This window comes from Dipodomys merriami, unplaced genomic scaffold, assembly GCF_024711535.1.
Source record: "Dipodomys merriami isolate MVZ:Mamm:240054 unplaced genomic scaffold, mDipMer1.0.p SCAF_4, whole genome shotgun sequence".
Lineage (NCBI taxonomy): Eukaryota > Metazoa > Chordata > Mammalia > Rodentia > Heteromyidae > Dipodomys > Dipodomys merriami.
This window is the reverse complement of record NW_027205603.1, coordinates 32772256-32795360: the sequence shown is the minus strand read 5'-3', so window position 1 is coordinate 32795360 and position 23105 is coordinate 32772256. Positions and strand designations below refer to the sequence as shown.

At 36.6% G+C, this 23105-nt stretch overlaps 1 protein-coding gene across 4 annotated transcripts in view; it reads left to right on the top strand.

Moving 5' to 3' along the window:
• The window catches only part of Tox (thymocyte selection associated high mobility group box), a 308061-nt gene that overhangs the window by 270349 nt on the left and 14607 nt on the right, over positions 1-23105 (top strand). For all 4 annotated transcript variants that reach the window (XM_069990773.1, XM_069990774.1, XM_069990776.1 and 1 more), the window contains exons 5-6: positions 1512-1742; positions 15946-16026. In XM_069990773.1, coding sequence (XP_069846874.1) covers positions 1512-1742; positions 15946-16026 — 312 coding nt within the window. The remainder of the gene's footprint in view (positions 1-1511; positions 1743-15945; positions 16027-23105) is intronic.

Genomic DNA, 23105 nt, shown 5'->3' with positions numbered 1-23105 from the left:
ATCTTCCCAGCTCACTGACTATAAGCTGTTAAATATTAAGATCATTTCTTTCTACTCATTCGATGAATTATTTTTGAAGTTTCTAATGTGTCTAGTTAATATTTAAATGTCTTTTTAAATTTTTAAAAACATGTAAGTATATACCCTCTTTGTAATTAGAGAATGGTACAACTGTACCATTACAGTAGAAGAAATGAGGCTCCAGAAATTTACATTAATCAAGATAACATAGACAAAAATAGTGAAAGAAGAGCACAAAGGCCCCTTGGTGGGTCATGTTTCCTCCATAGTGGTGGCAGTATTTTACACAAACACTCTACCCAGCTCATTAGAGAATGCATATGTATTACACCATACTTGCAGAGAGGGAAAAGCAGTAAGCTCCGCAACAGTAGAAGATGATGGTCAGAATGAGCCATGGCAATGGCCACTGTCAGGAGATGGTGCATGCCAGCCAGGCACATGCAACAGAATACGTGTATTTAGCCCTCTCTATTCATGTACTTTGAGAGCTGGAGAGAAATCCCAGCCCCAATCCTGCCTTTCATAAAAATAGAAGAAGGGGTATCCTATCTCATTAGTAGTAATGATAACATTCAGACATAGGTGTCTTAAGCATACTCGGTGTACTCTTCCCCAGTTATATTAGAATAACAATTAAAATACCCAAATATTCATACTTGGGGACTGGCTGAGTTAAAAAACTTGCTCTAGAAATCTCTAAAATTGTTTTATACGGAGATTCTCTATTATGGTCCTCAAAGACCTATGCAGCTATTTAAATTAGAAAATGCCTCAATTTTAGCTTCTTATTTACTGGTCACATTTCAAGAGCTTCAGAATTTGTCAGTCTGTGCAGATCATTTCACTGGACTGCACTGATCTAACATCTAGGTTGTGCCATTGTCTAAATCATGGGCATTACTAGGTCTTTCCAACAGCATCCGTACACTTAAGTGTAAAGCCAAAAGCCATCTGACTTCTTTATTGTATATATGTGCCTATGGTTTTAAAATCATAACTATTAGGAAACAAGAATTCCCCAGAGGAAAAAAATCAAGTTGTAGATTGCTCATCCAGTAAGGTGACTACAAAATGAATCTCCTGATGCTACATTTATAGCAATAAAAAAGGTTGGAGAGTTAAGGATAATATTTAATTGTGCAATAATATACAGGAATCAAAAATTTATAAAGCTATGTAAATTGAGATAGTATAAGGGGGAATATGAGACTACATGAAATATGAAGATGTGTTCAGTTCTTTTCCTCTGCAGTTTTTTGATAATATTAGAAATCAGACCTAATGCTTTATACAGTACATATTAGGCAAACTCACTGATCTACACCAATAGCTCAAAATATGAAGCTTTATCTGAGAAGAAAAGTAACAGTAACAATACTACTCATGCCTTAGAAACATGTGTTCCTATGTGGTATATATGGATAAGAAAATCATATCTGGCTGGATATAAACTTTCTCTATAATTCTGTCTTCTGTTCTTCTTTCAGGTCAATGGTGGAGAAAAGCGGCCCGCCTCAGACATGGGGAAAAAACCAAAAACTCCCAAAAAGAAGAAGAAGAAAGACCCCAATGAACCCCAGAAGCCTGTGTCTGCCTATGCATTATTCTTTCGTGATACTCAGGCTGCCATCAAAGGCCAGAACCCAAATGCTACCTTTGGTGAAGTTTCTAAAATTGTGGCTTCGATGTGGGATGGTTTAGGAGAAGAGCAGAAACAGGTAAGAAAGAATCAGACTGCAGTGAGAATCCAAATGGTGTAAGATGAGACAGTTTGTGTAATCTATGTACTCTTGAGATAGCTTCTGAAGGCTCTGGATAAATTCTTTAGATACCCAAACTATGATTTGGAATGCACCCCATGAGAACCAGCCTTTAAGAGAGGGCACATTATCTTATATTCCTTTATTACTTCCTTATAAATCACATATTAATTCTTTTGCTTCAAAGTTTATATAGCATAATTACTTTTGGAAGGACCTCTCCATATCCCAGCCATGATTTTATCATGCTTTAATGTTGCCAATGTGATCATGAAGACTTTTTTTTAAAAGTTCTAAAAAGTATTTTTAAAAAACTGTCCACACCTCTCTTCAACTCTCATGGTTTACACTTTTGTCATCAAAACCCCTCTTTGCTCTTTGCAAGTGAACCTCAAATGTAAGGGTTTCTACCCTTAGCCATTCCCTAAAGACCACCAGGGTATGTTATTTAATCCCCCATATATATTTAGACCATATTTCCAGGCTGTGTTAAATAGAACCAGATGCCTGGTTTTTCTTTCCTTTCTTGTGAATTGCCATGGTGTGACAGAGGGCTGGGCTTAGAGAGGGCCACAGGAGACACTCTGGCAGTAGTGTAAGTAGCCCAGGTCATCTGAATGAGGCATAGGGATTCTGTGAAGACAGCAAAAGTCTGGTAACTAGAGGAAGCCACTCCCATGAAGAAGCAATTGAATTAATCTCCTGTATCTAAAAACTAGGGGCTAGATGGCCATTGTCACCATGTAGACCCTGGTGGTGACAAAGGAAACCTAGCGCATATGATCATTAAATCATTGAAATGAAAATATACCTTAACTATTACAGATGACCAAGTTGTATCCATAAGGTATTTATCTCATAGTTGATTCTTTTCTTTTTTGTGTGCTGGTTCTGGGGCTTGAGCTCAGGGTCTAGGTGCAGTTCCTGAGCTTTTTTGTTTGTTTTTGTCCTGAAGATTAGTCCTCTACTACTTGAGCCACAGCTTCACTTCCAGCTTTTTGTTAGCTAATTTGGAGGTAGGAGTCTCACAGACTTTCCTGCACCAGATGGCTTCAAATCATACTCCTCAGCTCTTACTTAGCCTCCTGAGTAGCTAGGATTATAAGTGTGAAACCCCTGGGCATTCAGCTCATACTTGATTCTTTTTTTTTGGGGGGGGGGTCCGGTTGTGGGGCCTGAACTCTGGGCCTAGGCGCTGTCCCTCAGCTCTTCAGCTCAAGGCTAGAGCTCTACCACTTGAGCTACAGCACCACTTCCGGCTTTTTTCTTTTTGCTTATGTGGTGCTGAGGAATCGAACCCAGGGCCTCTGGCATGCAAGGCAAATGCTCTACCACTGACCACCTTCCCAGCCCCTCATACTTGATGGACACATTTACCTTTCTTCAGAAAATCTAAGAAACTATGTAAAATCTAGAATATCTCAAACTTTTTAACTTATCTAGAATTGGTATATATTGTAATGATATATTAGTATCTGTAATACATATATAGTTTTTTTTTTAGTTTGTAAAGCACTATTGTGTTATTTTTCTCATTTGTTCTGCTCACTACTCTTAGGTATAAAAAGAATTATGAAATGAGATCAGGTAAACTGTATTTATTCATTTATTTACCCAACAAATATTTTTGAGCACTTAACTTACCAGACACTATTCTAGGCACTGTATATGGCAGAGACAAAGTATTATGAGACTCCGTGTGTTGAATGACTAGTGTAACACCATATGGCTGGTCCAGTGAATAATTGTGAAGGGATGGATAGAATCTACCACTTAACTTAGAAGAGGTTTGGGGTTTTTTATTGTTAGGGGCTTTTTGTTGTTGTTGTTTGGTTTAGTTTTTTGTCTGTACTGAGGATTGAACTCAGGGTCTTATGCTTGCTTGGCAAATGCTTTACTGATGAGCCACACTTCTAGCAGTTTCCTTGGTAAACACTGTGGCTCTTTTATAGAAATAACACCATCTTTTGTTGCTTATAAAAAGTAAATGTTTTAAAATATGAGAATTTGCGTAAGCAATAGAAAAACAAGGTATTAGGGGCAATTTCTGTCTCAGATGATTTACCCTAGGCCTGGTTTTCCTTACAGATGTATTGGTTAAAAAAAAAAAAAGAGTTGCCAGGGAAACATTGAACCTGCCCCCAGTTCTCATTAGACCCCTTTCCTGTAGGTCAAAGTTGTCTTCTGTACTATGCAATCACTATACACTTTCTCTTTTCTTATGCCTATTCAAAAACAGCCAGCCTGACCACATGATCTCTAGTAAAGCAGAGGCTAGCTCTGTGGACCACTGTATAGTATGAGTCACTTCAAGGATGCCGAAGTTTCACACCACTGAAACTTTTCTCTGTGCTTTCAACTAAAATAATCCTCTTGCTTTTAATAGTTGACATTGTGTTCATGTGATTCCAACAAAAATCTAATATTGTTTCTGGGATTTGGGAAGATGGTTTCTGTCTAACCCAGGTGAATTTACTCTTGGACTCTCAGATGTGAGATATAGTTCCTAACTAATTTTGGAACTATTCAGAGATGATGTTCACCCCCTTAGAAGAGCATGGCTAAATGACAGAGTAAACAGACCAAATATCCCAACTGTGTTCTTGTTTCCTACCTTAGGTCATGTAGTGCCTTTCTGTTTCATTCATAATGTCACATACCCTCTGTCTCTGCCCTCATAACCCCTCTGTGTATTCTTTCTTAGCCATGAAGCTTCTGAAAAAAGCTTCAGGAAGTGATTCTTTTCCCTAGGGATTGTGTTCAGTAGCTCTTGCATATCAGAAGATCTATAAACATGATTTTTTCCCTGCTCTATTCGAGTCAGTAGCTAAGCTAGAAATATTACTCCAAAACTCCAATGTACTGTATAACCTTCTGTTTTGTCAGAAATAACTGTTGTCCATATGAACTCTCAACTCTCTTCTATCTGTTCCTTAGACTCTGGCTTTCCTAATTTGTTCCTGTATTCAAGACCAGTGTTTTTAAGAGGGGGAAATCTGTAAACATTTCTCTAGCTTAGCATTGACCCTTTGCATCACCATTGTTAGCTGTTAAATATTGTTTCTGTTGCAAAAGAATAATGTTATATATGATCAAAATCAGATAATTAGATAATTCATCTCAGTAGTAAATATAAAGCAGCAGATTTATTCCCAGCAATTCTACTCTAATAAAGCTTTTTAATTTTAATATCACAAAAGGGAAATATTAAGAGAGCATTCCACATTCTTTCTATATGAAGATATAAGGTGTTTATAGACTCAAAGAATATGAGATTTGCTATTCTCACCTGTGATGTTAAAAAGGAAAATTGCTCCGCTTCTCCCATTCTGGATTTCAAAATTGAGGCTGAGCCTTCTAAACGTAAGACATGATTATAAGTATGTTGTAGTATTCAAAGCTTTATAATTGCATACATGCAAGGGCACAACCTGTTCCCTTTTCTCTTTTGCATTTTCTTTCTCCTTTAATAAGTAACTCACAATTAGTATAACCTTTGGATTCTCTCCTAATGGAAAAAAAATGAAGTGTTTGGGAAAGAACCCATTATGTCAATAGAGGATGAAGTTGTAGAATAGTTGACCTATATACTTCTGAGGTCTTCTAAAACAAACTAATCATGAAAAGAATCATACTGAGATTGTTTAAGAAAACACTGTGAGAGAAATAACTCTCTTTTGTTTCTTATAGAGAGTAAATGTTTTCAAATCTCAGAACTTGTTTAGGTACTAACAATACAAAGTACTGGGGGAAATTTCTGTCTAAGAAGATTTACCCGATACCTGGTATTCCTTTTTCACTTCATTCAAAACTCAGTATACCCTATTCATTCCTCATGGGGAAAAATGACCTTGCTCAGTTATGCAAGTGACAAAGCAAAGTGTTCATATAGGTTTGGTTTTGACACACATAGAATGGAATGTCAATCCAAGGGATAAGCAAAGGGAGAGTTGCAGGAACAAATTGCTTAAAAAGGGAACATGTCACATAGATGCCCCACCACTCTGCTGCTCTGTGGCTGCCCTTCCCTAATAGTTTGCAAGAATTGCCAGAAAAACAAACAAACTTACCTCCAATGCACATTTGGGTATGTATCCAGCAAAATATCCCCAAGTGTTGTTATGCTGCGTTACCACCTGTTCTTTGCCTTTATATAGACACATTGTGCCAACATACTGTAATATCTGCTTCAAATTTAAATGAATTTATTTTACTCCTATCTCATATTCAAATTGGGAAGCACAGATATTGACACTAATTTGTGTGTGTGTGTGTGTGTGTGTGTGTGTGTGTGTGTGTGCTGGTACTAGGGTTTGAACTTAGGGCTTGGATGCGATCCTTTTTTTTTTTTTTCTTTATGGATGGCACCACCACTTGAGCCATAGCTTCACTTACAGCTTTTTGATGTTTAATTGGAGATCAAAGTCTTACGGACTTTCCTACAAAACCACAGTCCTCAGATCTGAATAGCTAGGATTGCAGGCATGAGCCATTGGCACTTAGAACCGCTCTGTATTTTTAAAGGACGATTTCTGGAGCAGTTTATAGGTTATTAAACTTCAAGATTTCAAACAAACAGGTATGTAAAAAGAACAAACCCTTGCGATGCTCCTGGCATTTTATCGGTAGCTGGTTTGTGGAGAAAGCTAAGATTTTCCTTTACCACAGTTGTTCAAAAGTCTTGGTATTTGTAAACATTTGGGTAAATGCCCAAAAGTGGGATTGCTGGATCATAGGGAGATCTATGTGAAGTCTTTTGAGGAACCTCCATACTGCTTTCCAAAGTGGTTGAACAAGTTTACATTCCCACCAACAATGAAGTAAGGTTCCTTTCTGTCCACATCCCCTCCAGCATCTGTTGTTGTTAGAGTTCTTGATTTTTGCTGTTCTAACTGGAGTGAGGTGATATCAAGACCACACAAAAGCTACCAGCACAACTATGTTTATTGCAGCATTATTTACCATAGCTAAGATATGGAACCAACCCAGATGCCCCTCAGTAGATGAATGGATCAAGAAAATGTGGTCTATATACACAATGGAATTCTATGCCTCCATCAGAAAGAATGACATTGCCCCATTTGTTAGAAAATGGAAAGGTTTGGAAAAAATTATATTAAGTGAAGTAAGCCAGGCCCAAAGAAGCATAGGTCCCATGGTTTCCCTTATTTGCAATATCTAGTATAGGTATGAGTCAAGCGGAAAAGGTCAGATAATGTGATGTTAGGAAAATGAACCCTTAAATATGTATTTTAATGTTTTCGTTTCTTTCAGGCATGTGTTTCTAACGCATTTATAAGATTATTTCTTTGTTGCTTTGTATGTCCCTCCCCCACAGTGTAACCCCCGCTTTCACTATATTTGATGTCAGTATAACATGTGGAGAAGATGGGGACAAACAAGTCGTTTAAGGATTCAGGTGGACCTGTTGCAACAATGAGAAGTACAAAATGTCATGTCAAAACCAGCTTTACAATGTCGGTGTGTGGGGGGGGAGGGGGGTATAATTGGGTGGGGGGAGGGGGGAGGCTGTGAAGGGAGGTGAAGCATAAACAAAGGAGGAGGCTGCAATGCTTGGTAAGAAATGTACGCATTATCCTGCCCATGTAATTGTAGCCCCTCTGTACAGTATGTTCTCAAATAAAATAAAATTAAATTAAAAAAAATAATAATAATTTGTAGGAAAAATTGATGTAAGACAATGATTCCCAATATACCTTCTTAGATTACACTGTGATCCAGTAACATTGTTTCAGTTCTCCACAGTGACATCTATTTTGACCTCTATTTTCAGAATATTGTGCCCCTTATAATTAATTAAAATTAAAACTTCATTTAATAAAAAAAGTCTTGTTATTATAATACCCCACAATTATGAACAAACGTAAACACAAACTGGGAAAAATGGACAAAATCTTTCATTACTTATTGGGGAAAGAGATTCAGAAAAATTATAATCTTTAAGGAAACACAGCTATTAGTGAGATTACAATATTTTTAATTTAACTTAGTTTATATCTATTTTAGGATTTTCAATTTTAATACGTATATATTATTGTTATTATAAAGGTGTGATACAGAGGGGTTACAGTTATATGTCATTTCTTTTTTAACAGTTTCACCCCTTCCCTTACTCCCAGTTTTTCCCTCCTGTCCCCACACACAAGTTGTATAGTTCACTTTCAACATGGTATCTAGTGATTATCACTGCTGCATTTGTTCACTCTTTGTCCAACCCTTTCTGTTCCCCTGTCTTGCCCTACCCCAAACCGATAAACCTATAAACAAGACAAAAGGTAAAGAAAACAAAAATCGCAGCAAGAAAATTTAAAACCTCTTGATAGCCAGAGGGTACAGCACTTAATAGAACTGTTATATCTTTCTATCAAATGTTTCCTCATATGGACTAGAGGAAGGAATAGGAAACCAATACAGAAGGGCAGATCTTTATTTTTAAGATCCATGGTGATGGAGTCACTGTCTCTACTTTGATTTCAGCAAAGAATGTTTTAGAGAAATTAAAAGGAAGCCGAGAGACTAATTTAAAAAAATCCTTCAGGAATACCAAAGCCACTGAACAATCTCCACATGTAGAAGAACCCTCCATCTTAATACTTAGGAAAATGGTGCTGAGTTTGGAATACAAAGAGAATTGTGCTTTGGATCCCAACTGGGGGTTTTAAATACTAATGACTCGCAAGACAATGGAGAGCCCATTTCCCAAGCATACTAAGTTGTTTAAAAGGCACCAGATGGAGCAAGGGGAATAAAACACAAGTATTGCTGTGATGTTGGGCTTTGCTACTTATCTCGCTGACAAACCTACAGAGAAAGAAAAATAGTTAATGATATTGTACCCTTTGTATTTTGGCTCTTTGGAATTTTAGCAACCCTCAGCATCTTTAAAAAAAAAAAATGAGATCCCAGCTAAATTTTCTGTCTACCTTGGTGATTTTCTCTGATTCTGGTTATTGAATTATATAGGCCCTGGATTCAAAGTCACAATATAGAACAAATCAAATCCTACCAAATAAAAGAACCAGTTGTGCTTTGAAGCACAAGGCCTTGGTCCAAAGAGCTATAAAGGGTTCTTGAGTCCTTTTTTAGCCATGGAAAGTCACCTTAAATCAGAACCAGATGTAAATTACTAAATGAACCTTAAGTTCCTAATTGGAGACACAGTCGGGCTGTAAGACATTTAGCAAATTACAAACAAAATGTTCTTGTTTACATTACATTAAATGGCTTTAAAGCTGCAGCCAAAGAGCTAAATAAACATGCTGTTATGCTAAAAATGGAGTGGAAAGCCTATTCAGGACTTGGTGTATTTGGGAGAAACCACAGCCCACGGATGCCCAGAGTGTATTTTTGTAAATGCTAGTCGTGTTGTGGAAGGAGAGAGTAGCTTTACTTGGAGTTGTAGAGCCTAATGAGCACATATCACTTGCAGGGAAACTGTTTGAATACTGTAACATATGCCTTCTTTCAGGATGCATAATTCATATCCAAGGATATTAGCCACAGCAGTTCAGCTCAATAGCAGCACCTCATTATTTTATCTCTCAGTATTTATTCCTATGTTTGACGCCTCATGAAATTACTGTTAATGTGTTTATATAAGGGCAGATCTGACACAAGTGGGAAGAATGTAATTTCCTCCTCGTTCTTTCCTGCTGCTGTGTCCTCTTCCCTGGTAGAAGTGGCAAGTGTAAATAGTTAATTTGCTTCAATTATGAGCCTGTCCTGCTAAATTAGAAGCAGCAGGGATATGAAGAGCCAGAATTATACTTAGGAGGCAGCTGACAAATCTCCGAGCCCATGGAATCAAATCACTTACTCCTCGTTGGGGCTCAAACATCCACTGTATAAATGCTGCTGGGATTTTTTTCCCCGTTATAATAAAATTTGGATTTTATGTCAACAATACTTAATGGTAACACAAATCTTGTTGTATTAGGTTCACCCATGTGTTTATCTTGACCATTTCCTTTATAAGCACATACATACTTTGTGTGTGTGTGTGTGTGTGTGTGTGTGTGTGTGTGTGTGTGTGTGTGTGTGTGTGTGTGTGTGTGTGTGTGTGTGTGTGTGTGTGTGTATGTATACTGGTGCTTGAACTCAAGGCCTGGTCATTGCCCCTTGGACTTTTTGCTTAAGGTTGGTGCTCTACCCCTTGGGCAACACTTCTACTTCTAGCTTCTAGCTTTTCTGTTCTTTTCTTTCCTTTCCTTTTCTTTTTTGTGGTTAGTAGAGTTCAGATTCTCACAGACTTCCCTCCTTGAGCTGGGTTAGAACCACAATCCTCATATCTCAGCTTCCTGAGTAGCTAGAACTTCAAAACTACAAGTGTCCAGTGGCCAATTTTTTTAAGCTATACAATGAAGGGTATACAAAAGAGTTGTTCATTTAAAAACTGTAGCACGTAAGTGAACTTTGCACTTATAGAAATTAAGATTGTTACATGAAAATACAAGCAGGTTTAGTTTTAAAATCCAGGTACTTATGTGAATTATACATACATATATGTATCAATGCAACACACCAGGGAATTAATATATATGGTATATGTATATATTCATATCATAAATAGTAGGGCAGCTTGTTCATTTGAAAGTTTCCATGATATTGTGAAGATAACATCAACATGCTAGTCATTCAAAACTGTTCTGATTTATGTGTTATTTGTAAAAATGTTTGTGGTAGCTTTTATATCTATCAACTTCTGTATTTCCATTGATGAATGTTAAGTTTAGAAGAAGCAATTCAGTAATCCATCTTTAGCACTCATGCTAATGCTGATTCATAAAAGGAATGGTCCCCTGCCAAGAGCTGTGCACTCAGTAGCACTGTTTCTATCAACAGTCCGCATATATGATAGTGGTTCTATAATACTGTATTGCTTAGTGACTTTGTATCCATCTTAGTCTTGTAAGTGCATTCTGTGAAGTTGGCACCAATGACAAGATCCCCCACTGACAGGTCGCTCAGAGCATGTCTGTTGTTAATTGATGTATGACTGTTTCCTGAATGCCTACTATGTACCAATCACTGCACTGCATGCTGAGGCTTCCATGGTAAACCCACAAGAACAGGCCTTGAGTTACATGGCTGAAAGAGCCTTCAATAGGCATTCTTGTAATGCCTTTTGAGCAGCCACTGAGTTTGGATTCTCAAGATGGATTCATTTTTTAAAAATTATATCTGTATTATATTTAAGTGGTTGTACATAAGAGATACCATTCAACAAATCAGTTTATAAATACAATGAATTTTGATTGATATCACTCCTTTCATCAAGAGGATTTATTGAACAAGATTGGTTAGATTCACACCATGGCTCTTTTGCATCATACTTGGCATAAAACAGTGGGTAAGCTAATCACCATTATAGTCTGTTTTCTTACCTGTAAAATTGGAGTATCCATACAAATGTGACATTCTTGCTGGAAGAATTTAAGATAATGTGCACAAGATACAATTTTTATGCCCTTTTTCATTCATACCTTCAGTGTCTCACATTACATAGGTACATAGCAATCTACTGATTAAGGCAAATTGAACAGCAGTAATTTCCCTAGTCATCCTTATTTGATAAATCAGTAAACATATTTTATAGCCATCTTTTAAGGCAGGGAGCCTGTTTTTGGCTCCTACCAGCCCAGAACCAGGTCACACCAATATTATTGGGACACTTAGATGGAGTAGACAGTGCTAAAAGAAAGCACTAGCAAGATTTTGTCAAATCATGTAATATTTTCAGTTCCATGAATGCTACCTGATAAAATTCTCTTGAGTTTTGAAACCCATAAGAAAATGCTGAGCAAATCACACAAGATGGAAATTTGTAACTACATTTAAGAACTAAGCTGTAGGCAAAATACAAATGTGCTTGCTTTGACTGACCTAAATAATAACAGTCCTGAAAGAAGATGCACATTTTAAAAGATAAAGCTTGGAATTATGATTAAATTCTTCACCTTTAAACATAACTATATTGCTATGTATTTTCTATAAATAGGAAACAGTAGTGGGAAAAATGCACTTGAACTTCTCCAGAAAAGAAAACACAATTTTAATAATGTTTGAATGAAATTCAGAGTTTGGAGAATTTTACACTTGTTTTTCCTTATAACTGTAACAACTGTTGAAATATGACTAAAGATTAAAACCAGTGCAGTAAAGAAGAAAGAAGGAATTAAACAGTATACATAAGGTTTTTCTTTTCTCTGTTGGATGAATTGTTTAGAGAAAGAGAAGAAAGCTAAAGAGCAAAACAAGATTTATGAGCCTTATTTTCCTTTCAGTTTGTCATATTCAGTGACATTGACCTGCTGATTTTAATTAGGGATTATCAGCCTCTAAAAACACATGTAACTTGCTGGTATTTGGAGCATTTTTAAAAGGATTTGGTGAAGCATTATATCATATGCACAGGACTTGCATTCCCTAGAATTACTATTTGATATCTATCTACGTATGTTTCCTTTTAACCATCATATATGTTTTAGTTTAACCACTAAGATGCAATCCTTAGATAGGATATGGTAGCTTTCTTGGAATAACAAACCACAGTGTATAACTAAGTTAGGACAGGATAAATTCAAAAGTGCTTGGATGAGCTAGAGAAAATGATAAATGATGTATTATGATTTCTAAATCCTCATCTGGTCAACTTTGTACTTTATTTCAAACAGCTGTGGACCATTTGGAAGCCATTTTGTAGCACAACTGAGTACTAATATTTACTGTAGGAATCACATACCTTTAAAATATTTGTCTTCCCTTGAGAGAGAAAGAGACCATTTCTTTACCAAACTTAACTTTGACACAAATCAGACCCATTCTCCTAGTGTAGGTCTGTGCACTTGACCACGGCAGTGATTATTCATTGCCAAAGGCATTCCCCAAACTCTTTGGCTTCTATGAAAAAAGGACTTTCCCTATTTATCTAAAATGACTATTCCATAACTAGAAGCTTTGAGACATTTTGGGGAAACTTTTTGCTAATTTTTTTTTCTATGCTGGTACTGGGACTGAACCACAGCTCTACTTTTGGTTTTTGGTGGTTAATTGGAGAAAAATGTCTCATGCACTTTCCAGCCTCTGCTGGCTTTGAACCAAAATCCTCAAAACTCAGCCTCCTTAGTGGCTAAGATTACAGGCATGAGCCATCAGAACCTAGCTACTAATTATTTTTAAATATGATTCTAAAATGAGATTTATACACACACACTGTACACACACACACACGCATGCATACATCCTTTGCTTGTGAAATTCTTACATGTTATCATCATTCTTTCATAATTGAGGTCTTCAGACATTTTTACTAAATATAGGAATTCACACATCATCCTGGTCCAATTTTAGAAGCAGCATCAGAGAGATATACACAGTGTGTAATATTGGAGTTATTAGGTAATTCTCAAAGGTGAGGGGCCTGATTATTGTTGGGAAGGCCACCTCAGACATTAATTCTGATCTGGGTTACTCTCTCTTAAACACAATTATAGAAATATGCCTCTCCCCCTGAACATCAGCAGCTATTCAGGATAGAGTGGATCCATCAATCCCAATAATGTGACATGATGCATTCACCCTTTTCTAAAGTGGTGTCTAGGCATTTATACAATGATCCCAACATAGCTAATCATCAATAGGCAATAGGGAGCCATTTGTAGAAAACAGAGAACTCTGAATGCTAGGCAGGTATCCCCTAATAACATCGATCCTGAAGTAAAACCCAGGGCAATGTTCAACCTTAAATGCGTGGAGTTAGCCACCTTTCTCCAATGGTTCTTAATCAACAAATTTCACAAAATTTAACTCATTGTGCAGTGTTAACTGCCAGGATCCAGAAAGGGATAGTAGTGTAGTGATTCAGTCGCTGTGTCAACAGAAACCAGATGAGAGAAAGCTTTGGAGATGCTGGACTCGAGCCATCTGATAATGCCATCTTATCTGCTACTTCTTAGAAAATGCCATGTTGGGCATTGCTATGGAACAAAGTGTGTTGTTTATCTTTGGAAACTACAAGAACCCTACTTATCTAACAAAGTCACGTGGAGTAGCATATTAATGAAAATGTGATGAAACTATTCAGGGTACACCAATGTACATTGGCATCAAAGACGTATTTACTGAGTATTATCTTCCAAGTCCTCAATAGATAACTATGTCAGAGAAAATACTATCTCTTAAACAGGTTTTAGGTATTAAAAAAGTATAAACACGGTCAATTTAATATTATTCATTATAAATTCTTTCTTAGAAAAGAGGTTTAAGGAAAAGCCATAAACAGAAATCAATCTCCCAAGAAAAATAAATCAATAAAATTTAGGAAAGCTATTTGTTTGTGAACATTGTGCCACTAAGATATATAATAAACCTGGACTATTATAGGTTTTACCCTATACTGGCATTTTTCCCACCTGCAATCTTCCAGAAATAAATCTGAGTTTCACTTCCAATAATTGGATCAATAATTGAGAACACTCCTGCAAATCTATTGCTTTACTTAAACCAAACAATTGTTGGCTTTTTGCTGAAAGTAACAGCAGGAACAAAATTTCCAAATCAGATATTTTAAGTTTGTTTGGATGGCAGAATTATTCAATTATAGTATTGTACTAATTTTGATCTTTATTTTAATTAGCTTTTATTATACCAATATGCCAAATATAAAATCTACCACCCTAGAGAAGAATCATTTGTAAATTCACTTCATAGGGTCCTATTATAATTCTGTTGACAAGATTGATTATTCATTTACTCTAAGTAAAATAGTCTGCTTTAATTAAAATATTCATGAGTAAATAGTATTTCTCACATCTTGAAATTCGCAGTTGTGTCCCTGGGCTTGGCAAACCACAGTCATCATTGGAGACCAGAAATTTCCCAGTGCTGCCAACTGGCAGATACTTGTGCCTTTAGACATAATTTATATTTAACTACTCAAACTGATTCTAAAACCACTTTTCTCAAAATCCAGATCTGGTTTTGAGTTCAGCATTACAAAATACTAGCCAAGCCTTAATGTCTAGCTGTAAATTTTGAAATATGGGAAATTGAAAATAGTCATATCAAGGAAAATGAATTTTAGTGTCCACAGTAAATGCTGAGAAAGATTTTGTTCTTTGGGACGGATTTCAAAAGATTGCCAAACATAGTCCAAACCCCTGGAAGGATTAGCTTAATAGCAGCAGATGATCATGTGTGCTCAGTGTGCACTGTCTGATAACTCCTCTCTGTTCAACTTCGCAATCTGACCTTTCATGTACAAGCAAGTCATTTCAATTCTTGTGGATGATTTCAGCTCATTTTACTTTTGGGTTCGAGATGATAACATCTCAGAAATGAAAAAGCATGTGTAAACGGAGGTTCATTTCAGATCACTTTACCTTTTCAAAGTTCAGTATCCACAGGCTCACATCCTTGTGTCTTGCAAAACACCAGTGCAGGCCTTGGAGCCTGGCATCCATGTGGCTCTCAGGTGCTCAGGGTCCCAATTCCTGGCCTAAAGATGTCTTTGATCATAACCTCTAATTGCTAATGCTTGGAAGTAGAAATTTGAGAATAAAGTCTTTAAATCGTGATGATCCCCAAAAGTCTTTTACATATCCTCCCATTTTTTTATTAAACGTGACAGAAGAATTCCGACTTTGCTTTTATATTTAACATATTTAGCATGGAATATGTATACATATATATACACATATGCACAGGCATATATGCTAAATATGCTCTCTCTCTAGCTAAATATGCTAACTACAAATATATATTAGACTATGACTGTGCTAAACAATCATCTTCCCATTACATAAATATGAAAGCCTAATTGACTCCTTCTGTGGCTCTCCAAGGAACCTTCCTCAACATTATCTCTCTAAGCCAATTGCTTCCAGTCTCAAAGTAATTCAAATGAATCCTTCCATATGTACTATGTAAAATGTAGAATTTTACTATTGTTAATTTTATCTTAGTCTCTTGCCATTCTTCATTCAAATCTGTTTTAGAGGAAAACAATCTTGAGAGAGCTATCTATTATTATTATTATATATATTTGTATGTATGTGTTTGTGTGTAATTATCATTGAGTATGGTACTTCTCTGAAAACAAAAGCAGATTTACTTTCTAATTTAAGATGCTTTGTTGTTGCAGGTCTATAAAAAGAAAACCGAGGCTGCAAAGAAGGAGTACCTGAAGCAACTTGCAGCATACAGAGCCAGCCTGGTATCCAAGGTAACGTGCAATTGTGTGGTATTGTGATGGATCGTGGCCATCTCAGTGCAGACTTTGATAGTCATTTAAAAGCATAAAAGATCACTTTAGCATTTCTGCACAATTTTCTTTGTTGGGAAAAAAAGTACATCCTAAACAAAGCCATATGTTATAGAAATATTTGTTCATCACTAGAAGGCCCTAGCATCATCTTCTTGGCCTTTTGTAAAATGCTGTCTACCTGCCGATTATTGGTTTTGTAATGTAGATAAAGCACATTTTTTAATCAAGAGCCAACTCTCCATTTTCCCATACTCAGTTCTTACAACCTTTCCTCCTGCAGAGGAGATGCAAGAAAACGAAAGATTGCATCATTTTGTTGGAAAATTAAAAGGCCATTGAGAAAGATTTCATGCTTTAGAATCTTTTGAGTATCAGTCCTGGCTGTTTAAATTCTTACTAGTTTTGACTCTATCTTGTCCTACGCATTCAAAGTTTCATTTCCCCTCATGGAATTTCATGGAAATGACCTCAGAGTGCTGGACCTAGGAAGGACGTGACACTCTGTCATCTCAAGTCCAGTTTTGGTGATTACTTTGTTCATGTGATTCCAGGCTTTAGGCCTTCATCCTGCTTACCCAGGGAAAATAATTCTGATTTTTCTGCCACAAACACCCATCTCCATTATAACACTGGACAAAAACAAATCTATAAATTTGTCATTTATTGAAGAAAACATAGCTGAATACATTGAGTCAGAAAAGGCAAAACTCAAATGCATAAAAGATTTCAGTACACTATTGGTCTAATCCAGCCTTATGTTCAAATACTAAGGATAGATAATGTGAGAAAACTCACAATTTATGATATAACCTTATACTTTCTAACATTTGTATTGTCTCATCTGGATCTCATACTTTTTTTTTTTTGGTCATGGGGTTTGAACTCTGGGCTTGTGCGCTGTCCCTGTGCTCTTCAGCTCAAGATGAGCACTCTACCTCTTGAGCCATAGCACCCCGTCCTGTTTTCTAGTGGTTTATTAGAGATAAGAGTCTCATGGACTTTCTTGCCAGGGCTGGCTTTGAACCATGATCCTCAGATCTCAGCCTCCTGTGTAGCTAGGATTACAGGAGTGAGCCACTGGTGCCTGGCTACTATCTCACACTTTTTAACTTATTTCACTTCAAGCAACTTATATTTTCTTCTGATACCATCTCCTGTGTCACTATCCATATACAATTCACAGAATATGCCTAAAATTACAACAAAAAAGTGAAGCACCTAATAGAAGACTCATGTAGCCATTAATTGGGTTGAGATTATCTCAAATTAGCATGGCAGAAAATATAAGGAAGATTTTTATAAACAAATAATGTTATAAGATAAATTTCTTTTGGAATATTGTATTTTTTATTATCCTTACCTGGTTACACAAAGAGATTTGCATTCAACATGTAAGTTTGTGAGTACAATGCATCTTGAGCAAATAGAGTTTCAGTCAATGCATTTTTGCATAGGAGAAAATCAATATGGAAAGTGTCACCCTGATACAAAGCACTCAAGCTAATGACATGCAGATTGCTAGGATGTAGTAATACTGACTAAGCCTTTACTTCTGAAACAAATGTCCTCAGATTTGCTCCTAGCTGCAACTTTCTCACTATTCAGTCTCAGAGTTGCAACCCACTGTATATAGGCAATTTTGTATAAATGCTGCGAGTTGCCATTTCTACATTTAAAAAACCAAGCACTTTTTTTTACAGCTTACTCTGACATTTTTCTTATCTTTGGTGGTAGAAAGTTTGCTGGAGCTGTTGAATCTCTATGTATAACTATCTATTACATGAGTATAAATTGGAGGAGAGTTACACTCTCTCCAGGTTAGAAAAATAACCCCCTGATGTTGTATATGAGCTAGTGTTGGCTGTCCACTTTCTAGTCACTGTAGTAGAATTACCAGCCATCCTCCCAGCTTCGTATGTGATACAGTATGTAAAATCTATTTCTATTCCGTTTTAATTACACCTAGGCAAATAACTGCCATTCATATGTAAAGATATATTTTTCTACATTGTGATTTTCTCCTACATTTATAAATTATTTCCCTATTTCAAAAGATCTAAAGCAGCAAACAATATACCCCATAATACAGTAATTACAATTCCAGGGAACCACCTATGTACCAGCCAAGCTCCATTTTTTTTGTATGTGTTTTTGTTATTATTCATTCATTTGTACATCTGGCAAATTTTCCTGGGCATGTGGTCAGTGCTAGGCTCACAGGATACAATGGAGAATAGGCAAATTCATCCCTTACACATAAAAACTTTCTCTTCACTCAAGGGCGACCAATAATGAAAACACCAACTATTAAATGATCTGTGCTTTTAGAGTCACTCTAAGGTCAGAAAACAAAGTCAGCTACTTCTCAGTGCTTCTTCCACATCCAGATGCATATCCAGCTCAGGGCTACACTACATCATTTCTCATCAGACCCACACAGGTGCTGAGAGACAAAGATGAATGAATTCCAAGTGGAATGTTTCTTGATACTTAAAAGGTTTGAAGCTATATTCTAAAATTAGCTGCTTCTTCCAGAACATAATCAGAAATAGAAACACAGAGACCATGACCATTCCTCTGAAACTGAGTCATGGAATTACAATGATCCTTCCCTTTCAGACAGACAGACATCTCTTTAGTTGTACCCACCATTCACATCTAGTACAGTGTCTTCATTATCATAACTTAAGGCTTATGTAAAGCGGAAGTCTACCAAGACAAAAATGGACCAATGACCATAAGTGAATCTTCTTACCTCTGTGATCATCAACAAGACATTACTGACACATCTTCAGCAGGTTATGAAACTTTTTTCTAATTATATAGCTCCATTAGAAATAACATTTTCCTATCAACAGATCCTCTGAGCTATAGACAGTATTAATCCATAGATTTCTGCTCCTGATCACAACCACCCTGGCCAGTAAGGCTAAGGACATTTAATCTCTGCTCATCAGGCAAAGATTAAATGGCTTTCCTACCATAGAAAACAGTAGCACTGACATTGAAGACCCAAAGGTCCTAGGCTTTCTCAACCTGAGTAATCATCAAATTCATTCATATTTAGAATTTCCTCTTATTATCTCCAGTAAAATTTGTTCTAACTCTTACCAATCAACAACTAAGTTTATTTGCATCTGAGGTTTAGATGCCACCTGCCCTTGGTGACCCCCTACTACCACCAGAGGCAGACAGAGACATTCAGTGGAATTGAGGCCTTCAGCATGCAGGGAAGCCCTACCCTGTACCATGTTCTTCTATGGGGGAATACTGGCCACTGCCTACTCTGACAAATAAAAGTCAAAATTGATACATAACACTTCAATAGGAACTTAAAGTATCATAAATGCAGTGCTGGGTAAACAGCAGAACAACTTACTCAATTGCGGGTACTATCATTTAAAGGGAGAAGTCAGAAAAAAAAAAGAAATGGTGAAATGTCAAATGTTAAAAGACAACAGAGGAGAGAGCTGTCTTCTCTGCAAGGTGCCCATGACTCACTTCTGTCATCTTATCTACTCAAGAGGCTGAGATCTGAGGATTTTTATTTCAAAGCCAGCCTAGACAGGGAAATCTATAAGATGCTTTTCTCCAATTAACCACCAGAAAGTCTCAAATTGTTGAACTAAACTATTTCATTCCCTAGGAAAGTTTAAAAGCAGAAGCAAAAGTTATGAGAGTGGGAGATGATCTCTGGAGGAGCTTCAACCTCTGGTTTTCCAAGTGGAATCAATGAAACCATGTTAGTAGATCTCAAAAAGGGCCACTAAGCCAGACACCAATGACTTATTCCTGTAACCCTAGTTACTCAGAACACTAAGATCTGAGGATGGTGGTTCGAAGCCAGCCCAGGCAGGAAACTCTGTGAGACTCTTATTTCCAATTAACCACCAGAAATTCGGAAGTAGTGCTGTGATTCAAAACTGGTAGAGCACTAGCCTTGAGCAAAAAAGCTTAGGGACAGTGCCCAGGCTTTGATCTGAGTTCAAGCCCTACAACCACCACCACCACCAACAACAAAAAAGACCACCACACCACCACTGTTGAGCTGGGAGACAAGAGGATCTAAATTCAAGTGTCAGGTTTTCTTCTTCCTCTATCTGTCTTATGGATGTTCTAAGTTTCAGCTTAGTCAATTGTTAAGCAGAACCCTTCATCACAGGGTTTTCAGGAGAATAAAATATGAAATCTATATAAATATAAACTATATGGTTCACTTAAGAACATTATGCTAGATGAACTCTGTCAATCACACAAAGACAAGTACTCCAGGCTTCCAGTTCCATGAAGAGTTAAAAATAGTCAACTTGTAGAATCAGGAAGCAGTGGTGCCAGGTGCGGGGAGAGGGGGAATGTGGGTTTACTGATCAGATGTCAGTTTCAGCCCAGATACAGGAATTAGCTCTAGAAAGATCAACCATACATTATACCTATAATAGACAATCATCTTTTGCATACTTACAAATTTATTAGCAGAGTAGAGTTTATAATGTTGTGTTCTTACCACAATAAAATAAAATCTTAAAAATTAAAAACTCAAGGATAAAAATCACAGTTTAGAATGTCAAATATAAGAATTAAGTAATCTGAATAATTATTACTAGTAGATCTAGTTTGTATGTCATTAAAATTTAGCTGAATCATTTTAATGTAGTGCAAGATGATGTAAAAACTCTGCAAGTGACACTAATAACAAATTAATTGCCACATAGCTACTTTCCTTAAAAATACAAAAATAGAAGATTATCTAAATACAAACAAAAATGCAATCATCTTTGGAGTTTTCTTATTTGAAATGTTTTTTCTAAACCCTACAAAAGAAGCCAGGTGCATATGCTAAGGTTGCGTGTTGCCTTATGCAGTTTTGCACTGCCTAAGGAAGGTCATACTAAGTTGGGCTCTTAAAGCATAAGAGAATCTAGTTTTTCCATAGATAGACTAAGAAATTCCTAGATGTAGGTCTAAATTACTGTGCTGAAAACAATGTATAACTTTAAAGCAATAGAACTAGTTTCATTTCTCCACACAGACCAGAATTTATATTCCCAAAATGAGCGTTGCATTCAAAAGTAGTCACCTTGGGAGGCCACAAACTTATTTTATTATTGCTCCCAGAGTTTAAATTTTTTTTTCTGAAACTCCTCTTTTAGAACTGCAGTCAGGCAAAGTTTATGAGCCACTCTAGAAAATCAATCTTCTTACATTGTTTTCACACCTCATTCTTTTCCTTAAACATCACTAGATAGAATCCACAGTCTTGGCTTCAACTGGATATTAGCTCTTTCCAAAAAACTGAAATTTGCCATCAAAAGTCAAAGAGCTGTCTGAGGATATGTAAAACAGTATCCCACAGACTCTGAAGAGAATTCCAGTAGGGACGTTCCCAAATATCCCTAGTAAATGCAGCATTATTGAAATGACAGTACAGCTTCTCAGAAGCGCCAACCAGGAAGGAGACACAGTATTTGGATGTCTACTGTGTTAACTAACAGCAGTCAGATTCATGGCTTTAAGGCCACACATCAAATAAGAAATTCTGTTTCTACCTTAAGGAATAGTTCTTGAGCCAGGTGCTGGTGGCTCAAGCCTATAATCCTAGCTGCTCAGAAAGCTGACATCTGAGGATCACAGTTCAAAGCCAGTCTTGACAGGAAAGTCTGTAAAACTCTTCTCCTCGATTAACTAGCAAAAAAATTCTGGACATGTATCTGTGGCTCAGATGGTAGAGCACCAGTCTTGAGAAAAAATGCTAAGGAATAGCCCCCAGGCCTGAGTTCCAGCCATAGTACTGGCACAAAACAAAAAAGAGAAGTAGTTTATAAATTAGGGTGCCAATGTTTAGAAAAGACAGTGGAAACTTTTTATTATAGCTTTCTCAAGACACTATTTACTTGAATGTAAATATCTCTTTTGTCATGATCAATGTACATTTTTCAGTTTCCATTAAAGGGAAGCAAATTAGAAACAAAAGAAGAAATGAGTTCTTTTTGCAGAATGAGGTAAATTCACTCTCTTATGTTGCAGAGAGAGTTATTGAGATAAATACTGAGCCTGAATTTGTAAATGGGATGGATTATTTTATGATGGTTAACATAAAATTTGCAGCTCTGTGAGCCCAGATTGTGATTTAAAGATAATAAAATCTCATGCTTCAGGGTATAAGTTAATCACCTGCGAGGACCAGGAAAAATTTTCCTTCCAGAAAGTAACAGCACACAATTGAGTGGGTGCATAAATTTTGTTTAATTTCCAATGCATCGAGTATTGGTCAGTGCTGAAAACAAGAATCAAATTAGATGGGCTATTAATTTGATTTGGTTCAAGAACTCCTCTACATGGTTGCTTCCAGTGCTTTTTATGTCTTCTGTTTATACTTTGCTATTTTAAATAACAATTACTTTGTCCATCTTCCACTTTTATAGCACATATCATTCCAGAATAAGGGCATTTATCTGCTATATGGCATTAACTTCATGCCACAAAGTAGATGGGATTGAAATTACCCTGAGTAGATATTAGCTTGGTTAATAAGTGTCTTAAGACTTATCAGCTGTATTTGCCATGTATTTTTCACATGCCAAAGCAAACTCTCTACTGATAAGACCCAGAACGTCTCTATTGCCACCATTTTCTCTTTATTTATAAGAAATGATTTTGAGAAATGCTTTGAGAACAGTATTAAATTGATCATTTCTCCATTTATCCACACAACCAAATTATTAATTTATGACTGTTTGCTATTTTAAAATGAACTTATTATTACCTATCTTTCAAAATACTAAAGCAAGTCTATAGTTAATAGTCTATTGTATTATAGTCTAATTAATAAGTAATCAGGCTGATCATTAGTGAATCAGCCAGGTGCCAGTAGTTCATGCCTGTAATTCTAGCCAATCAGGAGACTGAGATCTGAGAATCATGATTTGAAACCAATCCAGGCAGGAAAGTTCGTGAGACCCTAATCTCCAATTTGCCACCAAAAAAGGCCATAAGTGGACCTTTTGCTCAAGTGATAGAGCTCCAGCTTGGAATGAAAA